The sequence below is a fragment of the Aptenodytes patagonicus genome, chromosome 7 (assembly GCF_965638725.1).
Source record: "Aptenodytes patagonicus chromosome 7, bAptPat1.pri.cur, whole genome shotgun sequence".
Classification (NCBI taxonomy): domain Eukaryota; kingdom Metazoa; phylum Chordata; class Aves; order Sphenisciformes; family Spheniscidae; genus Aptenodytes; species Aptenodytes patagonicus.
Window position 1 is genome coordinate 47,989,216 of NC_134955.1, and position 27,066 is coordinate 48,016,281.

At 48.7% G+C, this 27,066-nt stretch overlaps 2 protein-coding genes across 2 annotated transcripts; one reads left to right on the forward strand and one right to left on the reverse strand.

Moving 5' to 3' along the window:
* Nucleotides 1-1,631: 1,631 nt before the first annotated feature.
* Nucleotides 1,632-15,550, reverse strand: VIPAS39 (VPS33B interacting protein, apical-basolateral polarity regulator, spe-39 homolog). The gene is made up of 20 exons (XM_076345182.1): nucleotides 15,517-15,550; nucleotides 15,310-15,402; nucleotides 14,728-14,827; nucleotides 13,282-13,425; nucleotides 12,238-12,276; nucleotides 11,832-11,896; nucleotides 9,144-9,200; nucleotides 8,121-8,213; nucleotides 7,406-7,439; nucleotides 6,852-6,954; nucleotides 6,736-6,763; nucleotides 6,477-6,550; nucleotides 5,844-5,919; nucleotides 5,442-5,576; nucleotides 4,842-4,883; nucleotides 4,368-4,457; nucleotides 3,885-3,971; nucleotides 3,250-3,339; nucleotides 2,837-2,941; nucleotides 1,632-2,564 (listed from the first exon to the last, which is right to left on the reverse strand). Exons 2-20 carry the CDS (start codon nucleotides 15,400-15,402, stop codon nucleotides 2,544-2,546), a joined length of 1,476 nt encoding a protein of 491 aa, XP_076201297.1. The 5' UTR covers nucleotides 15,517-15,550; the 3' UTR covers nucleotides 1,632-2,543.
* Nucleotides 15,551-15,973: 423 nt separating this feature from the next.
* Nucleotides 15,974-22,295, forward strand: AHSA1 (activator of HSP90 ATPase activity 1). The gene is made up of 9 exons (XM_076345183.1): nucleotides 15,974-16,121; nucleotides 16,486-16,676; nucleotides 16,860-16,942; nucleotides 17,621-17,738; nucleotides 19,428-19,516; nucleotides 19,853-19,987; nucleotides 20,761-20,862; nucleotides 21,391-21,442; nucleotides 21,885-22,295. Exons 1-9 carry the CDS (start codon nucleotides 16,042-16,044, stop codon nucleotides 22,055-22,057), a joined length of 1,023 nt encoding a protein of 340 aa, XP_076201298.1. The 5' UTR covers nucleotides 15,974-16,041; the 3' UTR covers nucleotides 22,058-22,295.
* The last annotated feature ends 4,771 nt before the right edge of the window (nucleotides 22,296-27,066 follow it).

Below are 27,066 nucleotides of genomic sequence, written 5' to 3' on the forward strand. Positions count from 1 at the left end.
AGCAGCTCTACAGTAATCTTAGATTTATTACTTACATAAACCCCACCCTCCCCAGCCATAGGACGCATTTCCCGGGAAATCCTCCTCTTCCTGCCCACAAAGAGTAGTCATGGGTCACCTGTGAGCTGCGGCCTCAGAGGAACCCAGGAATAACTGTTGGGGCTCCCAGATGCTGCCTTATAGACAAATGTTCCCTCATGCACCACGCACAATCAATCACACACTTACACCAGCCATGGTGTCCTGGTGCTCTGGAAGGTGCTCACAAAGCTGGTACCCAGCTTCTAGTATTGGGGTGTGAGGAACAACTAAACGACTAGCCCCATTCCATGTGGCACATCAGCATTTTCTGTTACAAGTGGTCCTGCTTTGCTGGGGACATTGGCAGCGCCAATGCCCACAGGTCAGAAGCACCGCATCCTGCAAGCTGCGCACCGAGGTCAGGGATCAGTAGGCATAGCCAGATCACGGCTCCCCTGCTGCTGGACTTACACATCTCCTTACACATCTGTATCATTGGTCATACCACAAGAGGGGCATCCAGGACCCATGCTTGGAGAATACAGGCGTGAAGATTTATTTTATGGCTTCATCAGATTCCTCCAAGGGTATGTTCAGCTTCTGCCGTTGCTCCTGACATAAATCCCACCATTCCAACTCCTACAGCCAAGCAATGTCCTGGCTGGGGCATGTGGGAGAGCCTGGCAGCAAACCTTACCCTAGCCAACAGCATCCCGGGTTGCCTTAGGATGAATGTTGTCAGCAGGTTAAGGAAGGTGATCCTTCCTCTCTAAATCGAGTGCTGTGTCCAGTTCTGGGCTCCTCAGTACGAGAGAGACACGGACATACCGGAGAGTCCAGCAAAGGGCCACTAAGATGACTAAGGGACTGGAACATCTCTTGTATGAGGAGAGGCCGAGAGCTAGGACTGTTCAACCTGGAGAAGGCTCAGGGCAGATCTTATCAATGTGTGTATCTGATAAGAGGGAATGAAGAAAAGGGACCCAGACTCTTTTCAGTGGTGCCCAGCGACGACAAGAGGCAGTGGGCACAAACTGAAACGTGAGAGTCCATCTGAAGACAAGAAAACACCTTTTTACTGTGAGGGTGGTCAAATTCAGGAACAGGTTGCCCAGAGACACCGAGTCGCCTCCAACTGTGGAGATACTGAAAACCCAAATAGACACAGTCCTGGTCTGCCTGTTCCAGGTGACTCTGCTTGAGCAGGATTGGACTAGATGATCAAGAGGTCCCTTCCAACCTAAATGATTCTGTGAGAATAAAAACCAAATACCAACAGAAAAAAATTGAGAGTGCACAGTGCAGCAGGGAGGCTGGAACCCAAACCTGCCCTCAGACTGGTATATCGCTACATATAACCTTCACCTTTGTGTGCCCCTGCGGCAGCAAACTCTCCTACAACATTAAAATTAATTCATCTGTGCTGATGGCATTGAAGGTGTGAAATAAGGTACTGCTGCAAGCAAAGCCACTCCATGGTGGTGTGCACTGTGCTTTTCAGGACATGAGAAAACACCCTGCATACTCACCTTGTGGGCGGTCTGGTAAATTGCTCAGGATTAGCACACAGAGTGACAAAGTGCTCAGTGTGGGAAGGAAATAAACAGCCCAAGGAGAAAGAGACAGCTTTATTTAAGGAATTGAAGTGAGGTCTGGAAGGATGAAGCCAGCAGTTGCCTGAGGAGTTGTGTTTCTGAGAAAGTGCAGTTCAATCCTTCCTGGCATAACACCCTCAGAGAAAAGAGCTGCTGGGGCCAGCAGGTTTGTGCCAACTGAGAGGGGTCCCTCCTTGCTCTCCATCCAACCCAGCAGGGCGCTGACCAGCTCCACACTAGGTGCCTGTTCTTCCCTGATAAAGAGATCTTCCAAGAGCTGCAGAGAGCCAGCACAAGGATACTGGCAGAGGCTGCTGTCCTGGCTCTCTGCAGGAGTTCATACAACACCTCTTCTAGGGTAAGCCAGAACAAACCAACAGAAAAAAAATGAGCTTTAAGGTGCAGCTGGTCCCTTCCCCCAACACACTCTTTGATGCAGGGAGAACACAGTCCAGTAGGCTTTACTCCAGCCACAGCCATGACTGGTGATGTCCAAGCCACCTTGAGTGTTACAGGGACTGGTCAGCACTGTCTGGTGGAGAGACCCACGAGCATGACTGACCTGTTCCTCTTGCAAGAATAAGCCCAGGCACCACCCAGAGCAAATGTAACCTTGCTGTGCCCAGCAACTTCTCTCTGTAAACAAAAGCAATGCCTGGCTTACAGCCAAGTCAAAGAGAATCAGATTCCAAAAAGAATCAACCCTGGTGGATCAGTACCATGGTTTTGCTGGCAACATTGGAGCAAGCAGCTGCCTTCAACCAGCCTGAATGCCACTGTCCCATAAGCCACGGGCACCCACTGTCACTGACGAACGTTGATCATGCAATGAGTAGTAACAGAGTTGCTCTGTTGGCACTGGACTGGGTTTTGCAGTTTCCTTTTTCACTGGCAAGGCAACGGCCAAGCAGGCTGCTTTGCGGGTGCTCAGTTCTTCCATCGGATTTGCTAAAGAGAGAACGAGACATGACTAACATCAGTGCTGAACACAGAACCCTCAAGGGCCAAGTTAGCGAGTTCCAATCCCTGACAAGGACAACTATGGCCAGAGGGTGCTATTTCTATCAGCTTCACCCTTCATTCCTACGCTGACCACAACCCCAAACATAAGATTAGCTTCTCAGCAGGGATAAAAAGTATGCAGGACAGCTATGCTCTTACACCTAATCTACAGCCGTTTCTGATGAGAGTCTCTGGAAGAAGAAGTAGGCGTTTCTTACCACGTTGTTGAGAATGCTGTTTATCTTCTCTTCTTCTGCAGAGCCTCGCTCCACCTTGCATTTATATGCTGTCAGCTGGATGCGATCCTTTAGATCCCTGTACGTCTAGATAAACAGCAAAACCAGCCCCCAGTTGAGTGAAGAGGACACTTCCACAGTTAGATGGTGCCCTGTAGATGAGCAGGGCAACTCTTCAATCCCCCCTCAAGTTCCCACCACAGCACAAATGCTAGGAGCCACTCTCCTGGCTCATTTGGCTTCCACTGGGAACCCTATCACTGCTCCCAGGCCACAGGGATAAACAAACCTCACCAGGCACATGACAGCAGTGGCACATGGCAGAGCATGGGAAAGCTAGGGAGAAAAAGTAGGTTCTTGTCCCATCTTTCCACACACACACAGCAGGGACCTACCTCAATGACAACATCATGGCACTTGTATTTGGTGGCGAGGTTCAGCTGTGTCTCCACATCCTCCACCAGGCGCACATACTCCTGCAGCACCTGTGAGGAAAGGAAGAGTGTCTCAGCTCCCTTCTGCAGGTACCTCCTGCCTCATTCTCTCACCCCGGTCACAAAACCTTTCAAGGTCGCTGGTCACACAGACTTGACCCCTTCCTTCCTAAGGCAACAAGTGACCAGGACAAGACTGCTCAGGACCCCAGAGGCAGTAAAGCTTTGCTCACAAAGCTCAGAGTCCTAGGCTACCTCATACCTACGGATTGGGTTAACCATTGCCAGCCAGATTAAGCATAAGAAAAGTTAATGTAGCAAACAAAGGTGGCAATGCACTGTGGGGAGAGAGCTCCCAGACAACTCTGGGCCTGCTGTCGCTCCTGCAGTCAGACCTAGGACCCAGCCCTCACTACCACCCAGACTTCCTGCTGGTGCATGGGTTGCTCAGCTGAGTGCTGCGCCCACCTGGCAGAGCCAGCAGCTCGGCAAGCTGTTCTCCCACTCCCAGCTAGGAAGCAGCTCACTCGGGGAATCATTCACACCCCAAATCCCAACAAAGAGCAGGAGGACATAAGCAGCGGTTCCTTGCTCACCTGCACAGGAGCATTGTTCCTCTGCAAGATCTCCACCACCCGGTGGAAGCCAATAGGTGCCTTCTTCTTGGTGTAGCCCAGCCAGTTCTGAAATGAGAGCCAAACCCTGTGTTAATCCTAAAGGGCAATCCCTCCAGCCACAAGAAAATGTTTTTCCCCAGTGCCAGCAATGTACGCCACCAGTCACCACATGCACCACTGGCAGAGGCCTTCATGCAGTGGCTGGGTGCAGGTTGGCTGTGAACCCTTTGGTAACAGAGCACAAGAGCAGCCCCCTTCTCTGACCTTGTTGCTGCAGCCAAGCCAGGCCCAGCAGAGGTCTTAGGCAGGGAGAGGAGGAACATATTGCAACACCCTGCAGCAGAGGTACTGGGCCCCGCTGAAATAAAACCAGCCTGTCCGGTAACTCCAGAACAAGCCAACTATGAGTAGTAGATATCAGTACTTGGAATTGAGTCCCCAGCAAGTCTTTCCACAGCTCACCTTGGTGGTGAAGAGGGCATCCACATCATCCCAGGCTCGCAGCTTTGCACGGGCAGCCAGGGCAGTCAGCACATACTGCTTATCAGGAATCTGCAAGACAGAAAGCTGCAGTCAGAGCACTAGCACAGCTCAGAAGGCCTGTGTGGGTTGGACAGGAATGGCATCTGCCCCCAGCCCTGTCAGGACCCACACCAGCAGCCAGGCAAGGAGATGAAATGCTGCCTGAGGCCAGGGCCAGCACTGCAGAGAGCAGCAGGTGGGGATTTGCAAGTGCTGCTGCTGCCAGGGTCCACACGGCTCCCACTTGCCTTTCTGAGCCTCCAGAATGGCCCTGGCTCAAGGAGGATGCCATGCCCCCCTCCCTATCTCAGTGCTGAGCCCCTCAAACTCCTCCTACCCAGCCCCCTCGCTAAATACAATTTGGCTGCCCACATTTTCAGCTAGTGCTGCCACAACAGCAGAAGACTCATGTACCTTAAATGTTTTCTTCAGGTTGGTCGGGCTGCTGAACGTTCCCTAGAGAGAGCAGACAAGTCAGTGCAAATGCAGCAGGGCAGGCCACGGGAGAGGTTCAGACACCTGTTGTAAGGCATTTGCCTCGCACAGGGTGAATCTCCCCAAGTTTTTACTGCTTTTTGCTCATGTCAGTGCCACAGGAGGAGACAGCTGGCAGAAGAGAGCAACTATCCCACCCCATTAGCCCTCTGGTTTGGTTTCCCCTACATCCTCAACTGGTGCACCTCCAGCACTTCCAAGACCAGTATCACACATCTCAGCCTCATGGGATTAAGGGCCAATTCTGGCTCCTTGGAGCCAGAAGTAAAAGACAGTGGTTTCTAGGAGGCAACTCCTTGACAGGCTGTCCCAGGTTGAATGTCCCATCTTAGAGCACAAAAGAAGACTCCAAACTGGTCCCAGATGGACAAGGGGAGCTGGGTTCCTCTAGGTCTTTCTGAGGGATGAAATATGACCTCCCTCCCCTTCTTTCCTTAACGTGCCCCAGCTTAATCACCCCACATATTGAAGGCTACAGGGATGAGATGTAACCCTTCTCTTCTCCCACATCCTCCTCACCTCAGCCTCTGTGTAGTGGTAGAAACAGGAATAGAAGAGGGTGGTCACTAGTGGCATGTTGAGAATTGAAGCCTTGCGAGGATATTTCCGAAATATCTCTGACTGCCCAGCTGTCTCCAAGTGCCGATCATTGGCCTGCGGAAACAGGAAGACAGAGAGGGTGAACATGAGCCAGGGCAACTGCCTGACCTAGCTGTGGAATAGGCCTGGGGAGAGTGTTGTGATGCCATGAAGTCTCAGGTCTGGTATTTCACACATGTGCCTGGCACAGCAGCTTGGATAGCAGTTAAACTACACTAGCCAGGGCAGGCTGGTTGGATCCAAAGTGGTGTAAGTTAGGGACAGATAGAGATCTCGCAGCTAGTCCCATTCATCTCCTGACCAGCAGGGAAGGTTTCATACCTCAATGATGATCTGTCGCTCCAACAGGGTATAATGGTCTTGGATGTGGGAGGTATCCTCAGCTGAAAATGGCAGCCTGGCCAGACATGGAGGAAGGAGACACTGTCAGCAGCTCTTAACACAGTACACTTAGAAGGATGCTCTTCTCTACCAAACATGCTCCTCACAGAGATGTGGAGAACACCTCCCATTCTCCCCAGCCTGAGTGGCTAGTAGGTACTCAAGCTCCTGCCCTGCTGCCCTCTCCAACTGGCTCTCTCCTAGACAGGCTCCAGAGAAGGAAAAATTATGTGGCATCTCTCACAGAACAACCTAAAGCTGATGCTACCAATTTCCTCAAGTGCTCAGGCACCCAAGCTTTCATCCTTCACAACCTGAAGGGTCAATGATCAGAAGGTCCCTGAAGCATTTTTGCCCCCAAGTAAGCAGCAAAAGCTGCTGGACTAGTGATCACCACAAATTCTTCCTCTCTGGTCTACGTTTTGTCCACAACACCCTACTCCCACTGAGGCAAAACCAACATCAGCTCTCAAACTACATAAGCTGTGGCACTGGGACAGAGGTCTCATTTTCTTTACTACCACCTTTTGTGAAGCACCCACATCCCTCCCACCCTCTTGCATTTTTTCTTACCCAATGCAGCCTTTCAGAAATTCCCTCCTTTTTTCTACATCCTGGATGTTCAAATGCTCCCGGTACTGGGACAGCTGGAGGGAGAGGGAAAAGCAGCACAGTCTATTCTCATGGATTTGGGAGATACAGGACTCCAGAGGGCAAAATGGGGATGCAAAGCTCTCGCCTGACTATCAGACACTCTGCAGCCAGCCTCCCCCTGCCCACTACACTCCCTCTTCACTGAGGAAAGAGAGCTTCTGCTCCTGGGAATACTCACAGCAACTTCCTCAGTCCTGTCTAGGAACCTGCAAAAGGGAATAAGCAACCATTAACTTGGAGGCAGGTTCCCAGCAGCGTGCTCAGCCCTGCCACAAGGCTGGGCAAGAGCCTCACCTGAGCAGATCCAGAAGCAACTTCTGCTCACCCGTCTCTTTGAGGAAATGGATCAGATGACACAAGGCCACCTGCCGCACCTCCAGCTCCCGAAACAAGATCTCTACAGGAGAGAGAGATATGTACAGGTGGGTAAAGTAAGTTAGCACTACCAAGCCAGAGGGGGCTAAGCATGGCGCATGGAGTTGCAAGCCATTGGCAGGATTTGACAACCTTATCCCATCTCAAAGCACAGTCTTGGAGGCTAGAGCACAGGAGAAGAGCTTGTTCACTAGGCTGCCAGCTGAATTCACAGCAGTGTGCTTCCTCTACAGATTCATTTTCATTCACCCCATCACCACTACCACCTACCACTGCTTAAAAGCTCCTCTCTGGGGCCTTCGTGGGCATCACCATCCCCCTTCCCATGTTACACTCGCTGCAAAAATATTTCATGCTCAGTAAAGCACCAATACTCCAGATGGTCTCTTTGTGACTTGCACCCAATGAAAGAACTAGCCCCTACGCCCTTATCTGAAACACACTACGGAAACCCTGGCCGCAGTCACACTTACCTCTCCTCAGCGTCCGTTTCAGGAATATCAGGACCTGTGAGCACAGAAAGGCAGCTCTCAGCTGACCAGATCAGTCTTCACCAGAATTAAGACAGACAGACAGCAAACTGGTCAAGGCCTTGGGAAGCTTTTGCAAAGGGCCTCTGAAGACACAGCTCTTACAGCACTGAACTGAATTCTGCTACCCACTAGACACAGGACAAGCAGTGAGCCAGGGCCACAGCTGCCTGGATGCCTGCCTAAGCTCCTACTCTGGAGCTTAGGTAAGTGAGACCAAGATGTACAAAGAAAAACCTTTCCATGAGAGATCCAAGGGCTTAAAAGACCTGGATGAGGGAAGCTCTGACACAGTCCCATGTTTGCTGCCTGATGCTTTGGAAGCCAGATAAACTGGAGAGGCCCCTCAAATCTTCTGTGCTGCAATAAGCAAATTAAACCTTGGCCTTCAAGAAGTTGCTGCAAAGATCTGTGAGGCTGAAGGATCAGGTTCCTTGTTATTACCCTGACATGAATTCTGCAGAACGGCAGGAAAGCCAGCAGGAATATGGAACTTCCCAGTCTCAAGCTTTAACACTTTTCAGTAACTTCTTGGTTTTAAGTAAGGAACAACCCCCTATCTTGCAAGATTAGATGGCCAACTGACTGCATTCACACAAGCACCCTCGATGGGGTCACCCAGGAAGTCCCAGCCCTATATGGCCCCAACAGGACTCACAGCTGTAATGACATTCCCATCATGCCCTGCCACAGCTTCATCCAAGAGCACCAGCTTGTCCTGCAGGGAGCGAAATCTCTCTAGAGAGCAGACCTGGAGATAGAAGAGGTGTAAGTAGGCATACGGGACTTCAGACAGTCCCCAGGCTGAACCAACCCCCAAGGTACTACCTATTCTTTCCCCATCAGCCCTTCAGCAACATGAATAACTGCCCTCCCAACCAGCGGAGAACTTCTCATTTAGCTGAAACCACATGCTGCATGATCCCTGGGAATCTGTCCACAGGGGTTGCAGAGTTAGCCCTCATTACTGCCTAGGCCAGGACAGCAGACATTGTACGTTCAGCACAAACACCCTTGTAACAAGGCAAAACTTCCCTGCACACCACAAACCATCAGCCCTGATAGAAGGGAACTCTGCAGGGCCCCTTCCGTGGAGGAGACCAGAAAAGTAGAGTTGTAAGACACTTCCTCCCTTCTTCTTAACCCATAATTGTGGCCTCTCTCAGCCTAGTTCACCTCAGCCTTTGAGGAAACACATGCAGAGTAAAACCACAAGCTCCTTGTGTGCTCACTGCAAATTGAGGCAGCTGAGACTAAGATTCCAGCTCCAGCATAACCAAGATTGCTTCCGTCTTCCTCCCTCCATTTGCCACCAACTAAGAAGGGAAGTCAAGCCCCACACCCTTGGATTTTTTCTATAAACCCTGCCCCAGGGAGCAGAAAGGGTAGAGAGGGACACAGCAGTACAGATACCTCCTGTCAGAGCCTAGCTGAGGGGACGACTCAAGTAAACAACGCAATAAAACCCTGAAGGTCTCCTGCTTCTCCTGAGCCAGTGTGATCCCAGCACTGCCACCTGGCAAAGCAGCAAACAGGCAGAGCACCGTCCCTGCTAGATGCTGCAAGCAACATGGATCCCTGCTCTGCTCCCAGAACAGCCAGGAGCATAGCAAAGTGTAAAGCAGTTTAGGACCACCCACCCTCCGTCTCATGCAAGCAGGTGGGAGTAGAAAGTCCTTACCTTGCCCCTCTGCATTCGCCTGACTGTATCTTTGGGGCTCCAATCACTGCTGTAATCCTGCCACAAGAAAAATAAAGAGCTCTTGAGCCTCGAGAGGCCAGATCACGCCAGCAGTCTCCAAGCTGCTTTCCACTTGTGCTGGATCAGAGTGATGGCCCAGGTGTAGCTTCTCAGACTTATCATTCAGCTGCTCCAGGGGGGCTGTTGATAAGATGTGTCCCCACAGTGTTCAGGTGCAGGTGCTGGGCCCTCAGACTCTACATGCTGGTGGGGAGGGAAGCTAGAGGCTCAGATGTTAACATGGTCTTTCTATTGCCTCAGTAAAGTCCGACATCATATCCTTTATAAGAAGTGCATCTCAACAGGTTGTCCTCCTTGCAAATTAAAGCTCCAATGTTGCTTTCAGAAGGACAAACTACACGCAAAACTGACAAACCCAAAACTGAGGGGGAAGGAGTCAGTTTCTTGTTACAATTGAAACAGACCTGCTGGTGAGCCTTCCACAGCAGCGTGGAGAACACAGGGACAACAGCCTCAGGCAAGTGCCTGGAGAGTTGCACAGGACTAGTACAATGTAACAAGAGCACTGAAGCCTGTAGGGAGACCATCTTAAGGTAATATGCTACCGCTGCTGCAATGACCGTAAGTTCTTCCCCTGCAGACACTATGATCTGGAAGTGCTGGATAAAAAGTGGCAGTGGCCTGAGCCACTCCTGAACTCAGACTCCAAGAAGGCATCTAAGTCTTTGTGAGGCACTCGAGCCAGCAGCTTTAATTCAGCCTTCTGCCTCAAAAGAGCCTGAGAAAGGGAGTAACCAGAACCAGCTCTGAGGACACTGAATTTTAAATTCATTGAAGATTTATTAAAAGCCCAAATCTAAAGAAAAAAAGGGCTGACCCAGTCCTATTAATGGACCACTGCACACAAGTCTCTCAAGTCAATGTATAGCTGAGTGTCAAATGTCCTGAGCACCAGGGCTCCCTCCAGCACCTCTGGTCAGAGGCAGCTCCTCAGCCTGTCACTGTCAGGACACTGCTTCAAAGCTGCCACTAACTTTCCCTTCTTTGTTCCACCCCACTTACAATACTCCTGCCTGCTTTTAAGGGGCTGTACAAGCCTTCTCCTTCCTGCTTCACTGCCTCTGAAGGCACAGAACAGAACACAACAGGGCACACTTACTTCTCCTGCTGTGCTTTCAGGAAGTGCTGCCTGTTAGGTTATGTGATTAATGGCTAATCAACATAAACACACCAACCTGGTGAGGATCAGATAGCCAAGGATAGGTGGAGAAAACCCAGTAACCTAATCAGTGCAATCTGAGCACACTGACTTGGCCAATCCTTGCCACCATCAAATGAGACAGATTAGGTCATTATCCATTGTGTAAAACCCTCCAAGATAAGTAAACCGAAGAAACTTTCCCTAAACACCATACAACCCTAAAGAGGCACAGGACTTAGCATGAGACACAGGGGAAAGAGAATCCTGGAATGTTTTAAGAGGGTTGTGTAAATGTGTGAGGCTTGTTACAGAAGTTTACAGGAAAGACAAAAAGCAGGGAAAGGGAGGGATCAAAATTAATTGGGCAGGAACAAGCATGGGAAAATAGAGGGGAAAGGGGCCATAGGGTGCTAGCCACATTTAAACAAGTGGCTAGTTAGTGTGCCTGTCTGACTGAGCCCTGCAATGGATCACTGCAGTCTGTCTTATATTCCTATTAAATTCTATATTTAACCATATTCTGTGTGGGTGGGCTCTCTATTCCAAGTGTATGCGTTCGTATGAACACTAGTGAACTTCAAGCTCAACCAGCCAGTGACTGAGTACCAGGAACCGGAATGGGACCGTGAACCCTAGGGGCTCAAGGGTCCAGGTGCCAGCAACAGGAGGAGACTGCGGTCTGGGATTCAGCTACAAAACAAACTGGATGTCTAAGACCAGCTACTGGAGAGTCCCATAGAGTGTGTGTATGTTCCACAAGTGGAATTCAATGCTGGTCAGACAGAAAGGAGGCTCAGGATCACGCTTGAGTGTTGTATGTTTATGTGTCTGTTAGTAAAGACATTGGTTTCTGTCTGTGTTAATCTGTGTGGGCAGCTGTGTTAGTATTGTGCATACCTATATCTGTTGGGAATATGTGCTCAGTCCTGTTACTGGCTGGACGTGGGGACATAGAGCCACAATCTCACACCTAGTAGGAGGAATCCACCCAGTCCCAAAATCCACTAGATTCTGCAGCACCTAACACTGCCTATCTGGGAGAAGAACATTCCTGCCAACTGGAACCCCACCTCTGTGCAACTCCCTCTGTGCTGTCCCAGTGATTCATGAAAAAGAAATTTAGAAGCCTTTAGATCTAAAAAATTTAAAAAGCACACATGATGCCAATTCATCTGACCCAGCATGAAAGCAACTTACAGGCAAAGCACTATTTAGAAATCTTTTTCACAGACTGCTGGGCCATTCATTAGGAGAAGGAGTAACTAAGACCCCCAGCAAAGCTCCCTACTTCTGAGCAAAAGCAGAGAACACCTAAATTACTGTGAGGCTGCATTTTGCAGTCCTATTCCCTGCATTGCCCTCTGCTGTCTGAAGTAGTGATTAATCACTTCCCATGAAACCAACAGAGTAAGAAGTTCTCCCGGCAGTACTCTGATCTCAGCACACTACAAACACAGGCTGCTCACCTTGTACTCAGCTTTCGGTCTGCGCAGCTCTGGGGCGTAGTTTTTAACTCCTGTGTCAGAGAGGGCTGAGAGGGAAAGGCAAGGTGAGTAGCACATCAAATCCTGATTCACACCCACTTCCAAAACTGCCCTTTTCTTGGTTTTCATGGTAGAAGACCCAAACTCAAGCACCAAATGGCAATACAAAGTTGCTCTAATCCCAACAGGCATCAGTTGTACATAAGCAGATTACCCCAAACCATCATGCCAACTCTTTTGCTTCTTTACTGAATGACTTTCAGACAACCCATGATTCAGTTTCTCTTTCTGCAACATAAGGAAGATGACACTTCCCTTTTTTTTGGAAATGTTTTGTTTCACGTAAATCTGCACCCCTCCCAAAATGAGGCAGGGATTCAAAACTTACCATCTGAAAGGCACTGGAAACTTGGAAGTTTGTTTCGTCCTGAAATCAAAATAAACACTCATGAGAGACTGTCTCTTCACCAGCAACATCTCTTGCAGAGGGAACACAAGCCTAGACTGCAAGCCAGTGTGCTGCAGCTGTGCCACTGTAGAACAAGCCACTCTGTATAGTGATTCACACTACACTGGCATAGCTGGAGCTCACCTGCCTGCAGTCTAAGGCTTTGAAGTTGCCTGTGGCATCACAAACCATATCACACCCTGGCCCTATCTGCCCTCTTGTTCCTGAGGCCAGGAGAGGTTAGAGAGCCTGAATTCACTCATCTACCTGCAGAGCAGAGGCTCAAGCACACAGCACTGCTTAGGCCATGGCAACATGGACAGCTGCATTCACCAGGGCTGTGATTTGGATGCCTTTCATTATCACTGTATTATCAAAGTTGAGAGTAAAAAACCACCCCAGAGAAAGAGAGGCAAAGTAAAAGCTGGTTTGTCGTCTGGCTGTGAGACAACAGAGCTGAACTCTTGCAAGCTGTGTAAGTCTCCCCATGGCCTGCTGCGCGGTTCCCCCCATAACCAGCTATGCTACCACTGCTGCTACCACGTGTTTGCTGAACCAACTATAACATCAACAGCAGCCAGCTGAGCTCCAAATAAAGGATAATCAACCTGTCTTCTCTACAGTACTGAAGATCAAACGAAGGCCACATGGGTCAAGCCAGTCCCTTTGTAGCCTGCTTTTTTCCACCATGCAAACAGATTGCTGTATAGTGCTATGCTCTACCTTGCTGTTCTGTGGAACCTGGCTTTTAAGAAGCCATAATCTCAAAAGCCCCTCCCATACCACAGGAGCATGCGATCTTCTGCACAAGACAGTCTCTAATTTCTGACCAGTGAGAGATACACTCCCACACTGAGGAGAGATCAGAGCTTTCCTGTTTTGCCATACACTTAAGAGAAGACAATTTACATAAGAAAACACAACTGCCCCTTGACACTCTTGAGGGAAAACCCATTTGTCCATATTGTATATGAGGAACCTCACCTTTGAATAGGCTGCTTAGGGAGTAGGAGGAAACTTGTTTGGGAAAAGCAGCATAGGAGGAAGAGCCCTTCTGTAGGCTGGAGTCTCGGCCCTCCAGCAAGCTAGTGCTGCTGGAGGCTGTCTCTTTGATTGACCAGGAGATACCTACGTGCAGACAGAGGTCATTTATAACAGAGAAAGAGAAAACCAGTCTATAAAGAATGATCTTACAGCACAACAGGAACGTTACCAAGTGTGTCCTGGTCAGTTCTGCATGAGTACATCCCGATAACTTTGACCCTCAGCACTAAGTAGATGCAGTGCACAGAATCCCAATCTCGTGTAGTACTGCTTGTGAAACAGTTGCGCATTGTCCTCCAAAAATGGTTGATTTCAGCAATGTTGTACAGCTGGTTATGGCTTGTATAAAAAAAATGCACAGACCACCCAGCATTTCTATGTTGTTGCATGGGGTAAAGCATAATCCTTGCTCTAAAGGGACAGAGCAAGACAGAGAATCCCTGGCTTACCTCAAATTACAGAAGCATAAGAGCATACCTTCCTTAACACTGGAAAACTAAGATAGTTTTCCTCCCCACACAGACAAAACAGCTAACAATGTGCAGACGCTGCTGGCAACAGTGCATATGTCTCCCTCCTGCTTGTTCGAGACACAGTTTTCCCTTCTTTTCACGCAGCTGCACAACACACACATTTTAGGACAGGGTGATAGAGCAAAAAAGCCGATAGGTAGAGACCTTGGGTGGGAAAAGAAATGGCCTGAACCAGAGGGAGGAGCTACAGCATAGGACAAGAAGAATAGACTCTTTGAAGGTCCTCTAGGTGATCCAAATGTAAATTTTCACTGTTTGGCACTGGCTAGCGAGTGCCACATATTCTGAGGGTTGTGAACTCCAAAGCGTGGCAGACAGCATCGTGTGCAGGTCATGAGCTTGCTCCCATCATCACTAGAAATGCATTTGCTTAATGCTTACAATTCTCTTTCAAACTTCAAGCATAAGAGTCAGTCTATAAACACACACTAAACCTTGGAATATCTCCTTGTGGGGACAAAGCACAGACAACTTTAAATGGTGACATTTCAGGCAGCAGTGTGAAGGTAATGATCACCTAGAATCCTGCAGGCCAGCTGAGCATGATGGATATTAAGCCATAACCTCCAAAATATCTGCTCTAAGCTGGGCTACATATTGGGAAAAACACAGTGAATTCCCTCCACTTGTCTGCACTCTTCTTTACGTAATTTGGGCTTCTGCTCACTCTCTTTTCAGTGGACCGACACAGGTAAATCAAGTGGCTCACAACGTGATCTGAGACTAGAATTAGATTAGATATGCAGGATTAGATAGCAAGTAGTACTACTGACCTCGACTAAATGACATGACTTAAGCTGTAATTTTAAATTGCCTCTGTCTCAAGGATAACTTGCAGTACTTCTGCACTTACTTCCCACAGGTTCTCCGCTCCAGCTGACCCTCTCAAGGTCGTCATCATCATCATCGACAATGTCCCGAAGGCTATTCACTGCCCGTTTGGATTCCTTTAGCTATGGACAAAAGAAAGAGCTTGTATAAAGACCACCAGTGTTGCAGAGTGCGCTTTGTTTCCTATTACCCTCAAACAGTCTCAGAGCTTTGAATACAGCTTCCACTGCCTCTTCTGGAGGAGACATCTTACGCCTGTAGGTGTTCAACAGACACAGCAGCCCTTCCTCACCACTGGGAATCGAAAGGCCACCAACACCTACACAGACACTGACAGCTCAACCAGCAGGAGATACATTTTGGTGCATGGGCGAGGAGCCACGGTCCTAATGAGATTTCGGATTGGCTACCATGGGGGGCGAGACGGGAGCACTTGGTGGCCTCCACACAGGGCAGAAGGCAAGCAACCACCCCACCCACGAAGCACAGACCCCCAGCGAAGCGCGGGGCCGAGGCCTGGGCTGAGACGGCCACGGGGAGGCCTGCTCGGGGGGGGTCTCACGCCCGGCCGCGGCGCCCCGGCAGACCCGGGGTCGGACCCTACCTGTGACAGCTCGTCATCCTCGTCGTCGAAGGTGAAGGCCCGGAACTTGGAGCTGTGCCAGTACTCCTCCTCGTCCGCCCTCGCCCTGCTCATCTGCAACGGCACCGCGCGGCTGCCTCAGGGGAGCGGCTACCTGAGGAGAACCACCGCCCCTGGTCCCGGTCCCGGTCCCGCCTCCCGGCCCCGCCGCCCCCCGCTGCCGCTCACCTCCCCGCGCCTCCTCTGCCGCGCCAGGCACGGCCACCGGCAGGGCACGGCAGGGGAGGGGAGGAAGGGCGGCTACCGCGCAGGGCACGCCGGGACGGGTAGTCTCCCCGCCGCAGCCCGGCCCGGCGTTTCCCCGCTCGCGCACTACGAGTACCGGCGTGCTCCGCGCTGCCACAGGGGCTGGACTACAAGTCCCAGCGGGCCGCGCACGGCGGTGCGGCGTTTGGGCTGGTTGCTGAGGGCTAGGCTGCCGGCAGCCGGATTTGGGGAGGCGGCGAGGCGAGGCGAGGCGAGGCGAGGCGCGGCGCGGCGCGGCCGGCTCCGGGAGCCGTCGACTGGCGGGGACGGGGCGGGAGCGCCAACTGGAGGCGGGGCGGCGGAACCAAGAAGCCAGGCAGCGCGCGAGGCGGGGGAAGGGCGCCGGAAGGGACCGTGCCGGTGACGGAAGCCGGGAGGTGGCGCGGCGGCCGGCGGTTCTAGCAGTTTCCACGGGCGGTCGGTGCGGAGGAGGCGGCGGCGGTCCCGATGGCCAAGTGGGGGGAGGGAGACCCGCGCTGGATCGTCGAGCAGCGGGCGGACGCCACCAACGTTAACAACTGGCACTGGTGAGTGGGGCGGCCCGGCCGGCCGGCGCCGAGACCCGCCCGGGCGGCCCCACGGGAGGCCCCCGTGCCCCTGGGTGGAGGGAGGCTGCCCGGCCGGTGTCCCGGGGAGGGGCTCTTCCCTCCCTCCCCTACGTGTGTGTTGGTGCTGAGGTGGGGGTGTCCGGGCTGATGCCCCGGGAAGGCCCCCGCCTCCGTGTGTGTTGGGGCTGCCTGGGGAATGCCTGGGTGGGTGCCCTGGGGAAGGGCTGTCTGTGTGTGTTGGAGCGGGGCAGGGAGGGAAGGACCGGGGGAAGGCCAGGTAGTCCCAGTGTGTGCTGGCGGTGTGGCCTGTCCCAGACTCTCACACCACCTGGTTTTCTCACAGGACGGAGCGGGATGCCTCCAACTGGTCCACAGAGCGGCTGAAAACTCTCCTCCTGCCTGTCAGGGTGGAGAGTGAGGAAGGGGCTTGTGAGGTGACAGAAGTGAGCAAACTGGATGGAGAGGCCTCCATTAACAACCGCAAAGGGAAACTTATCTTCTTCTATGAGTGGGCTATCAAGCTGGCATGGACTGGTGAGTGATATTCTCCCCTCCTGTTTCAAGGCCAGATTCAAGTATAAGACTACGGATAAGGATACTTACCTCGTTTGGGAAATAATAATAAAGGGAACTATTGTGTTGTGATACAATACAAATTTGCCTTTACAATAACCGGAGTAAGAAATGTTGATCTGAACAACATGATTGTAATTGCAGGCACCTCAAAGACAGGAGTGAAATACAAAGGTTACGTGGAGATTCCTAACCTCTCAGATGAAAATGACATCGATGAAGTTGAGGTAAGCACAGCTAAAGGCTAATACTGCTGGCTGTATGGCTGTTCTAACAGGAATCCTCACGGCATTAATATTTCCTTCCATGTTACCTTTTTTAAAACTCTTGTGTAGAACTTTTTTAGTGTTAGAGACTGCTTAAGTTAATAGAATCACAGAGTGGTTTGGGTTGGAAGGGACCTTAAAGATCATCTAGTTTCAACCCCCCTGCCACGGGCAGGACACCTTCCACTAGACCAGGTTGGTCAGAGCCCCGTTCAGCCTGGCCTTGAACACTTCCAGGGATGGGGCATCCACAACCTCGCTGGGCAACCTGTTCCAGCGTCTCACCACCCTCACAGTAAAGAATTTCTTCCTTATATCGAATCTAAATCTACCCTCCTCTAGTTTAAAACTATTACCCCTCATCCTGTCACTATACTCCCTGATAAAGAGCCCTCCCCATCATATTATATCTTTATCAAATTAATTCCTGTCTTCTAGATATAAGGGCTCTATAGCACATGAAAGTATTTACGTACATGCATACATTACTGTAGGCTGAGAGACATGAAGTGAAGGATTAATAAAACTGCACTGCTGCTTGTGAAAGTTTAGCTGCAGTCTAACTGTGATGTTGAATTGAGTAATAAAAGGACCGTGCAAGTACGGCTTTGTTAATCAGCACTCATCCTTCTTGTTTAGATCCACGTCAGCCTTGCTAAAGATGAGCCTGACACTAACTTGAAGACCCTGATGAAGCAAGAGGGTGCCAAAAAAATTAGAGATGCAATGAAAACATACATCAGCACTCTCAAAACAGGTATGTAACTGAGAGAGGGAGGTGTTATGGAAACCCATATGGGCTAATGCTAAAGAAGGGTAACGAGAGGAGTGAATATTAGTTCATCACCCCATCTCAACAGGAAGGTGTCAGAGCAACAACAGTAACTTTTCTGTCTCTTGAAAATGGTTAGCATTTGGCAAGAAGCACTTCTGTCTCTAGATGCTGTAGCACAGCCCAGAAAGATTGTTTTTGGTGATAACCCAATAATAAACAGTATTTTTGGATTTATGTTTTAAAACTGAGAATGTCCTTCACATGCTGAAGCTCAGCTTCATGCACTGAAGCTCAGCTGTAGAGAAAATAAAGCCAGTAAAATGTGTTTGCTACCCCAGTGACACAGAGTATCAGTTACTGCATGTGGCGCAATCTGGCCTTTAGTTTGCTTACTCCCTTGGAAGGTGATGTCTTCTCTCTAGTTTGCTTTTTTTTCTCTTTTGCCACACTAGTAAAGGCATCTAGTGTTACTTGGATTTGAGAATGACTGACAACTGGAAATTGCTCTGCAGGTTTTGTTGGTGTCATTGAATGAGCTGTCTCAGCATCTGGATTAAAATTACTTTATTTTAGAAGATAAATCTGATTCCAGCAGTTGGAGTTAAATCAGTGTGCTTTGGTTGAGTTTGGCTTTGCTTTAGTACAGGCTGGGAATGTTACAGTTGCTTTTTATATCCATTTACCTGTATTACACTACACGTGCTAGATACTCAAGTTTTGCTGAGTACAAACCACCACTGGTTGCTGTTTTTCCAGGATCCAATTTCTGTACCCTTGGGTTTTTTCAGGCGTTTTAGTGTTCAGGGTGGGAGATGCAGTCACCCAGTGGAAGATGAGAATGTTATTCAGGAAGAACTGTATGATCTTGTGGGCTGGAATAAATAAGAATTGGTGGGAACTAAGTATTGCGGGGTACAAGATTATACACATACAATAAAATTCTGCTATATAATAGAATTTTGCCAGTTTGAACAGATGAAGAGGAAAGAGAGAGAGCAAACTGTTTTATAATTGGTAAAGGCAGAAGTGATAGAGCTAGAGAAGAAGCAAACATGATGCTGAAAGAGGCTGAAGCTTCTGGTGGAGTTATAAAAGTGCTGGTGCTGTGGGACAGGGCATTGGTGAGGCCTCCCCTGGGTTTCTGTGTGTAGTCCTGGCATCTGGTGTCAAAAAAGATAAATCGAAGATGGAGTTAGAAGCAACTTTATTCTGTGCTACAGTGATATGAGAAATGCAGAGCCACTCTGAAAAGAAGTGGAAAAGCTTGATTTGGTTTGTCTAGACCAGCAAGATAAAGTATTTGAGATGTGATTGCTATTTATATTGGAGAGTGAGAGAGAAAAAAAGCTACAAAAGTGTAAGGCTAGCATTAATTGAGAGCAACACGTGGAAGATAGTGATCGGTATGTCTAGGCTAGGAAGAGGCGGTAAGTTCCTAACTGTTAGTGTAGGCAGGTTCTGATATGGCCTTCGGTGGAGAGTAGAGAGGGCAAGAAGAATTAATTGTAAAAAGAGGTCTGTTTACTTTTTTTTAAAGTTGTTTCAAGTCATGGGTGCTAGCAAGAGCAGGGGAGAAACCAGGAAGCCCTTTTTGATTGTGTATTTCAAAGAACAGTTAAAAGGTTTACTTGATCTTTTATTAGTTTCATGGGTGCATTCCTGTCTTTCCAGAATTCACCCAGGGCATGATTTTGCCCACAGTGAATGGTGAACATATGGAAACAACACCTCAGGTGGCTCCTAAAGCGGAAGACCGCAAGGTAAATAAAACTGCAAACATGCTTTTGGATCTGTGAAGAAAGGTACGCAGTATTAGATTCTGGGGCTTACAGGAGCAACCTGTACTGTTTATAGGATATATATATATATATTCAGGAATTGGCAATCTGTGGTGTAGGCCTGACTGTTTCGATTTGCAGCACATGATATTTCTTAATTCAAGCAGAGCGATAAATCTGCTTTTTACACTCAAATATGGTTGTACCTAATTACATCTTTACCAAAGGCCTTTGTTTTTTCTCTTGGATATGTGAACCACTTGTTGAGATTTTGTGAAAAAAGTACGTGTGTGTTTGTTTTGATTGTCGTTTTGTTAGACGGCTGCTAGCAGCAGTACTGCCACATCGCAATCCAAATCCATAGGAGTCAAGATCCCTACATGTAAGATCAGCTTGAAGGACACCTTCTTAACATCTCCTGAGGAGCTCTACCGGGTATTCGTTACTCAGGAGGTAATGCCAGGCTTGTTCTGAGAATTGTTCTTTGCACATAGGAGGTTGTTCCTAAGAAGCTTTTTAAGGCATTCTGTAGGACACTCACAATCCGTAAGAATGGAATAAGAAAGCTTGTCTGCAGAACAGTTGCTTAAAGGTCGCGTGTGCACCTTTTCACACAGTTGACAAGAGAGGATTAATGCGCCAGAAGCCAGTTCCAGCAGCTGTCTGTAGGTGTATCTCTTACTGCATGTGGCCAGATCTCTTGGGATTTACAGTTGTGTGCTTTTTGGTTTGTTTTTGTTTTTTCCTTTTAAGGCTAGGTGGTACCAAAGTGTACTTCGGGAGTAGCTTCCCTCTCCTGCACACTATTATATAGTTTAAGAAGAGAGAGCAGCATTGTATCATTATTTAAACATGGTCTTAGTCTTTTGTTCCTCCTTTTTTTTTTTTTTTTTTTTTTTTTTTTGAAAAAGCAGAAAATATGAGCTTTTCTTAGAACTAGGTTTCATTAAGGAATCAACAGAGTAAATCAAAGTGTGGCTTACAGAACACTGCATAGAATATGAAAGCTAGGGGTTCTTTTTCCTTGGCAGGCAGAATGCTGCTGTAGTGGCTATAACGTTGCTTTTCTGGCCAGGGCAGGGTTTTTGCCTCTTCTGGATGAAGACCTTACACTATTGACTTACCTCCTCTTCCAGAACTTTTGTAGCTGGGTGGGAGGCATTGGGCAACAAGTTTGCAAGCAGATAATGCCAAGTAATACAGGCCTCCTCCTGAATTCTTTTCAGATGGTCCAAGCTTTCACCCACGCACAAGCCACCTTGGAGGCTGATAAAGGAGGCAAGTTTCAGTTACTGGATGGCAGTGTCACAGGAGAGTTTGTTGACCTAGTAAGTACCAACTGGAGCAGGTGTATCTTGCTCAGGGGCAGCCTCTTTATTTTTGAGGTATCAATTCTGTAACAATGCTTCAGTTAGCTAATTGTGGAGTTCTACCTGGTGCCCAATAGTTATCTATAATCGCTGAGGGTATTGAAGCATTCCTTATAGTATGGATTAATATATGGGACTTCAGTCTGGGGAGAAAATCTGGCTTCCAGTCATGCATCTGCCCTGTCTTTGTGTAATTTTACTTATTAGGGGTTGGAGAGGTGTTAAAGATAGTAACTGACCCTTTTCCTCTTTAGCCCTCCTGCCACTAAAGTCTTCTGGACAGGGACGCTGTCTCAGTGTTTGGGGCTGTACTATGGCCTACCTTCCTAGAAGAGGGGTGGAAAGAAAAGGACACTTAAAATCTCTTTCCCTCCCTCTGTGTGTGTGTTTCTCAAGGGGTCTCTAATCAACACAATTCTAGTTGTTTTCTACTAGACTGCAGGATTTGCAAAAAATTACTCCTCAGTCTTTCTCTCTCTTTTCAAGGTCCCTGAGAAGCAACTTGTTATGAAATGGAGATTTAAATCTTGGCCAGCTGGTAAGTAGTCCAAAAATGGACTATGGTATTACAGCCCTTACCTATGTTTGAAGAATTCCAGCCCCATTTGCCACACTGCACTCTGGCTCGTGATCGGGGAGCACATGGTTTTCTGGGAGCTGCACCAGCCTTATCCCAGCTTCATATCCCACACGATCAGGTCAGAATCATCAGCCACTGCTTAGAGCAGCAGCCAGGGATTAGGAAGGATGAAGTAGCAGCTTGCTCAGCTGTGGCTGCAACTGCATCGAACCCCATGAAGAGGGAGCCCTCTCCTCCCTCTATTTCTGAGGAAGGCCTGCAGCTGTCATAAATAGATCCTCTGGGAAGGAGCCTGAGGAGTCTTTTAAGTGGTGCTGTGTGAGAGGAGGAGCAGAGCAGCTCCTTGAGGCAGCATATACTACACTGCACACTGCTGACAGATTTGCTTTGGTTCCTCTAGGGCACTTTGCAACAATTACCTTGAACTTCACTGACAAAGGTGGCGAGACGGAGGTGTGCTTGGAAGGCAAGGGCATTCCTGCCAGTGAGGAGGAAAGAACAAAGCAAGGCTGGCAGCGCTACTACTTCGAGGGCATTAAACAGACATTTGGCTATGGCGCCCGCTTGTTTTAATACCGGTTGCTGGGAAGGCTGTGCCTGAAGACTCTGCCACGTGGACTGATAAATTTCTCGCCTGTCCCTTTGTAATCTTGGCCCTGCTGCCGAGTAAAGTGGGATGACAGGTGATAAGGAAGGCCATTGAGCAGCACCACTTTCAGTCCCTCACTGCTTTGTGCATGTCTCGTGCTGCAGGGGATTCTCTTACATGTACATACTTCTATTGCTAAATAAACCTAACTTAAAAAAACCACTGTGGAACTTGTGTCCTCAGATCGGCTTCAGTTCAAAGGGTCAGTAGATAGGCTGAGGGAGGGATCTGTCTGGAAAAACACCGATCAATGAGGAGTGCTGATCCCAATGTGATTTACTCCTCGCTTCTGGGGGAGTAGAGAGCATGAGCTTGATGCAGTTTTTAGTTTGAGCAGCTGCTCACTTTCTCTGCTTTTGATCTGCCGCTAGTAAATGTTTCAAACTCTTCCCATTTCTGAAGAGATCTAAGCTCCTGTTCGAGCTATTCCTTTCCTGCCTTGCACATCCCCTTCAGCATAATCCTTACGCTTACACTAGCCTGCTCTACAAGAAAGCCGATCACTTAGTCACCTGATGCCCAAGACAATCGGCAAACCACTGCTAGGGGAACTCCCACCTACAAAACGGTTCTAGCAGGTTGTGGGGCCCAGGGTCAGCTACCTCCAAGAGCTTCAGGCCAAAGCAAACTGTAGACTCGGCAATGGGGGTGGGATTTATTTCTGTAAAATAAACAAGGTGCAGTACTTTTGGCTGACCTCACTTCAGCTGTTGCTTTGACTGGTGAGGAAGGGTAAACCACTTGCTTGTTCTCTCCTGCTAATACAGTTAGTTCCCAGCGATGTCTTCTAAAGCAATAAACTTGTTTATAGGATAGGGGGGAAGTCTAGTTCTGGTCAGAAGTGTCAATCTATCTGCTTAACCTCAAGGGTGACCGAAGTGCTCGGTTTTCCCTTTGAGGCATGAGCTTCTCCTGCATGCTTTTGGTTTCTGCTAGTGTTTTCTGCAGAGCACCTCTAGTAAACTAGAAGTAAGTAATGTTACTGGGTGAGAATTACTGTTTCGGGGATTTTTTTTTTTTTTTTTTTTTTTTAAATCCGAATGGCATGTTGTAGCCATCCCCTTCACTAGAGGAGATGGTAGGAAAAAAAAACTAGTGCTTGTTTAAAAAAACCCAAGTGTAATTGTTAGAGCTGCCTTTTAAACTATGGAGAACATTTCTAGTCTTTTCTGCTCATTATTCCAAAGTGATTATTCATGGTAAAGTGTGTGTGGACATCAAGACTGCGGCATGAAACTAAGGTCTATATCGTGTACTTATCCCTGTGCTGACCTGTGACCGCAAAGGAAGCGGTATGAAGACCGGGCACCTGTAGATATGGTAGGGCTTCCCTGTGTCCTGCAGGGTTGTCTTCCTTAAAGGACTGTCTGGCTGGGAAAGGGGCCGCAGGTATTTTGCCAGGATTCTTACGCACAGATGAACTACTGTACGCAGCTGGTAGGCTGCAGGAGTGTAACATGATGTGAGCACGCTGATGTCACTGTGCAGCGTGCATGTTTGGTTTTCTGTTTGGGAAATCCTGGACAGAAACATGGGAAACCTTAAACAGCAGGGCTAGCAAGTGTGTTCACAGCCAAGGCAAGAGCTTTGATAAGAGAAGAGTAAAATGATTTGAAAACTGAAAAAATGAGCTCATTCTAAGTTAACTTGAGACAAATTTGACAGCTGAATCACAGTGTCCTTGCTGTGCTTCCGCAGCCGTGCCAGCAGCTGGCCGCGCTGCGGCAGCAGTGCTCGCCTGCAGCGGGGTGCCGCTGGCACAGCTGAGCGAGGGCAGCAGAAGGCAGGCCCTGCTAATCACCTGCCGCTGGAAGGTTAGGAAGTGGGACAGGAAGGCAGCTGAAGTGGAATTTTAATTGCCTTCCTTTCATCACAAACAGGGTTTACTTCGGGCATCCTGCTGCTACTCTAATAGAACACGCTTTGGCCTCAGCCAGCAACGCACATTCATGGGGCTCACGGACTCAGGGCTTTGCTCGGAGGCCATTTGAGGGCTCTTCTTCCAGCAAAACTGACTGCCCTGAGTTATGCTGGTGCTGCCCCAGCTGGCTCCCTGCCCCGTGGGCTGGAAATCACCATCCCCATAGCAGCAGAACAGGCTGTGTAGCCATGCCGCCATGCCTTGGCTGCTGTTCACAACTGAATCTATTGGACTAACCCACCGGTGAAGGAAAGCCTGTGATAAAAGGCCAGGCTGTGAGCTAGCGCTTAGCCTGAGGCACAGAGCGTGTCAGGACATGCTAACTCTAACGGGGCACTGGGGGTAGTGCCTTACACCACTTCAGCTGTTTACTTGGCAAAGGCGATCTGAGCCTTAAGTTGCTGCATGCTAGTGAAGGTCCCTGCGCTACACCCGCCTGCTCTCAGCAGAGACCCACTCCTTCAGCTACAGCTGACATCTGGTGCAGCTACACAGATGCTAATGAGAAACCCCAGACCTTCGCTTTACTTGGAAGTGTCAGGAGAGCCGGACACAGTTTACAGTCCTTCAGCTATTTGGGGGAGGGAGGGCTACATAAGATGAGGAAGAAAAGCAAGGTCCAGTATACTCCTGCCCAAAGGCTTTTCAAGAACCTGAACTGACACAGGATGAGGGAAAGTCTTGTGAATTAAAGAAAACAAAGGTTAAAAAACCAGAAAACAGAGATAGAAGTAAACAGTGAATTTTTCACAGTGATGAGAGGTCAGAGGTGGACGCTAACTGGCTACACACTTATGAGGCACATGGAGAAGATGAGTAAGGAGCAACCATCAAACAACAGAATATGGGGTCCCAACCAAAGGGGTCTCTGAACGCATTTAGTGAATTCTGGAATTTCTTGCAGCTGGTGATATGGTACCACTAAAAGTTTACATGGTTTCAGAACAGGAGTGGAAAAATTCATGGAATAATAAACCAATCAAGGGCTATTAAACAGAACGATCATCACATCTGGCTCAAGAAGCCTCTTGGCCACCAGCAGCTGGCAACAAGGAAAGTATTTCAGGGAAATAGCGACATGTGCTTGTCCTCCTCTTTACTCTTCCTTCCTAGTTACCTGCTGTTGGCTGCTGTCAAAGACTGGCTGCTGGTTTAGGTGGACCTATGTTATGACTCACTTGGCCCTTTCTCGTGCGTTTTGATCAGTTATGTATGTGAAACTTCTATTGGAAAATCAGGCCACAAATCAAAGAGGTTGAAAGCCCCTAGCCTAAGTAACTATTAAAACTGCTTTGAAACATCATCCCAACCCTACTTCAATGGCAAAATGCAAAGAACTTAAATATAAATTATTTTTTAAAAAAGCCAAAGTGAAAGCATTTGGATGTTTCCAGTATGACAGGGCCTGATGCAGTTTACCCTAGAAGACTTACTTGGGAAAGTGGAGCAATCTTTCAGAATTCGATGAGGAATGCGGCTGGAGACAGGGAGGGAGGAAGAAAGAGAGGTGAAGACCAAGGGAATTAGATCAGTCTGTAACATAAATTCATGAAAAAATACTGAAAAATGCAGTCAGTAACCTGTAAATACCCAGCTAATCGGGTAAAAAGTAACAACCAGCACACCTATATCATGGCTACATCAAGCACAACTCACATCGAGTCAACCTAATGCCTTTCTTTGGCAGAATATCTGGGCTTTATGAAGACTTTAGGCAATGCTTTATATGATGTTTTTATTAGTAAATAAGGGAAGGCCTAATAGAGCTGTAATGAATCCAGTATGTTTCAGTATAGAAGATAATATAATTGGTAACTTAGAAGTTCAAAATAATTTACATCACCACCGGTGCTGTAAAACCCTTAGAAGACAAGTTTAGGATTGAAAATTATCTTGACCAAGTGGAAAAGTGATCCAGGAGGAAAAAAAAATGTATATTTGACCTCACTGAATTGCAAAGTTTTACACTGAGGCAGAAACCACCAGTAACACGTACAAGAGAGGAAGCAACAGGCTTGGCAGCACATCTGTAAAAGACGTTTAAGCTGGGTAGGTTATGGTGAATTTTCAAATGAACATAAATTTATAACAACATGGAAGAGAACAAAAGCTGCCTGGGCAGGCTGGGGTTTGTAGGTCTTGTGAAGAAATCTTTCTGTATAGCATTAAGAAAGCCCCAGATAAGACCTCGTGGCTTCAGTTTTGGGCTCCACGTTTCAAGAAAGATGTGAATTACTTGGAGCGAGCCCAGTGGTGGGCAACGAGACTGACTGGAGGTCTACAACTACAGCTTCTAAGAAAGCCTGAAAGAATTGCATTTGTTTAGTCTAGAGAAGAGAAGATGGCGGAGAAGGAGGGAAATGGGGAGCGCAATGATAAAATTCTGAAATACATGAGAGGTAGGAGCAAATAAGGCAATAATATGCTCTCTGTGACTGCTGCAGAGAAGATGCAGTGGGCTTAAAGCAGGAAGGATTTAGATTGGGTGCTAGGAAAATATTTCTCCCTGCAAGAACAGTAAAGCTGAGGGTTACTGTGGCATCTCCATCACTGGACAGCTTGAAGCCCAGGTGAGAGCGGGCTCTGTTGTTGAGGAATGATTTGCCCACGTCCCCATGGTGGACCTATGTAGTTTCTCGAGACCCTGTCTAAATCCATTTTCTGTGGTACATCCCCATGTGTGAAGGCTGTGATGCCTGGTGGGGGGGACTTTCTCCTGGCTCTTCAGAAACCTCATGGCCACCCTGCCGGCTGCTGCTCAGCTCCTACAGCAGACAAGCCTGGCCGGGCTTGGGGCTGGCAGGGGCTGGTGTGGCGGGGGATGCTGGCTGGCAGATGGGCTCTGCTGTGGCCCCTGGCCCATGCATGACGGTCAAGCTGCGCGGGGCTGTGATCCCTGCTGCTGGGCTCCCACGCAGTGAGAGAAGAATAGCTGACATGCTTGCAAGGACCTGGAACAAAGCAGGGGCCGGGCCTCGCCAGCTGGGCTCCTCTCAGGCATTTCTGAGGAGC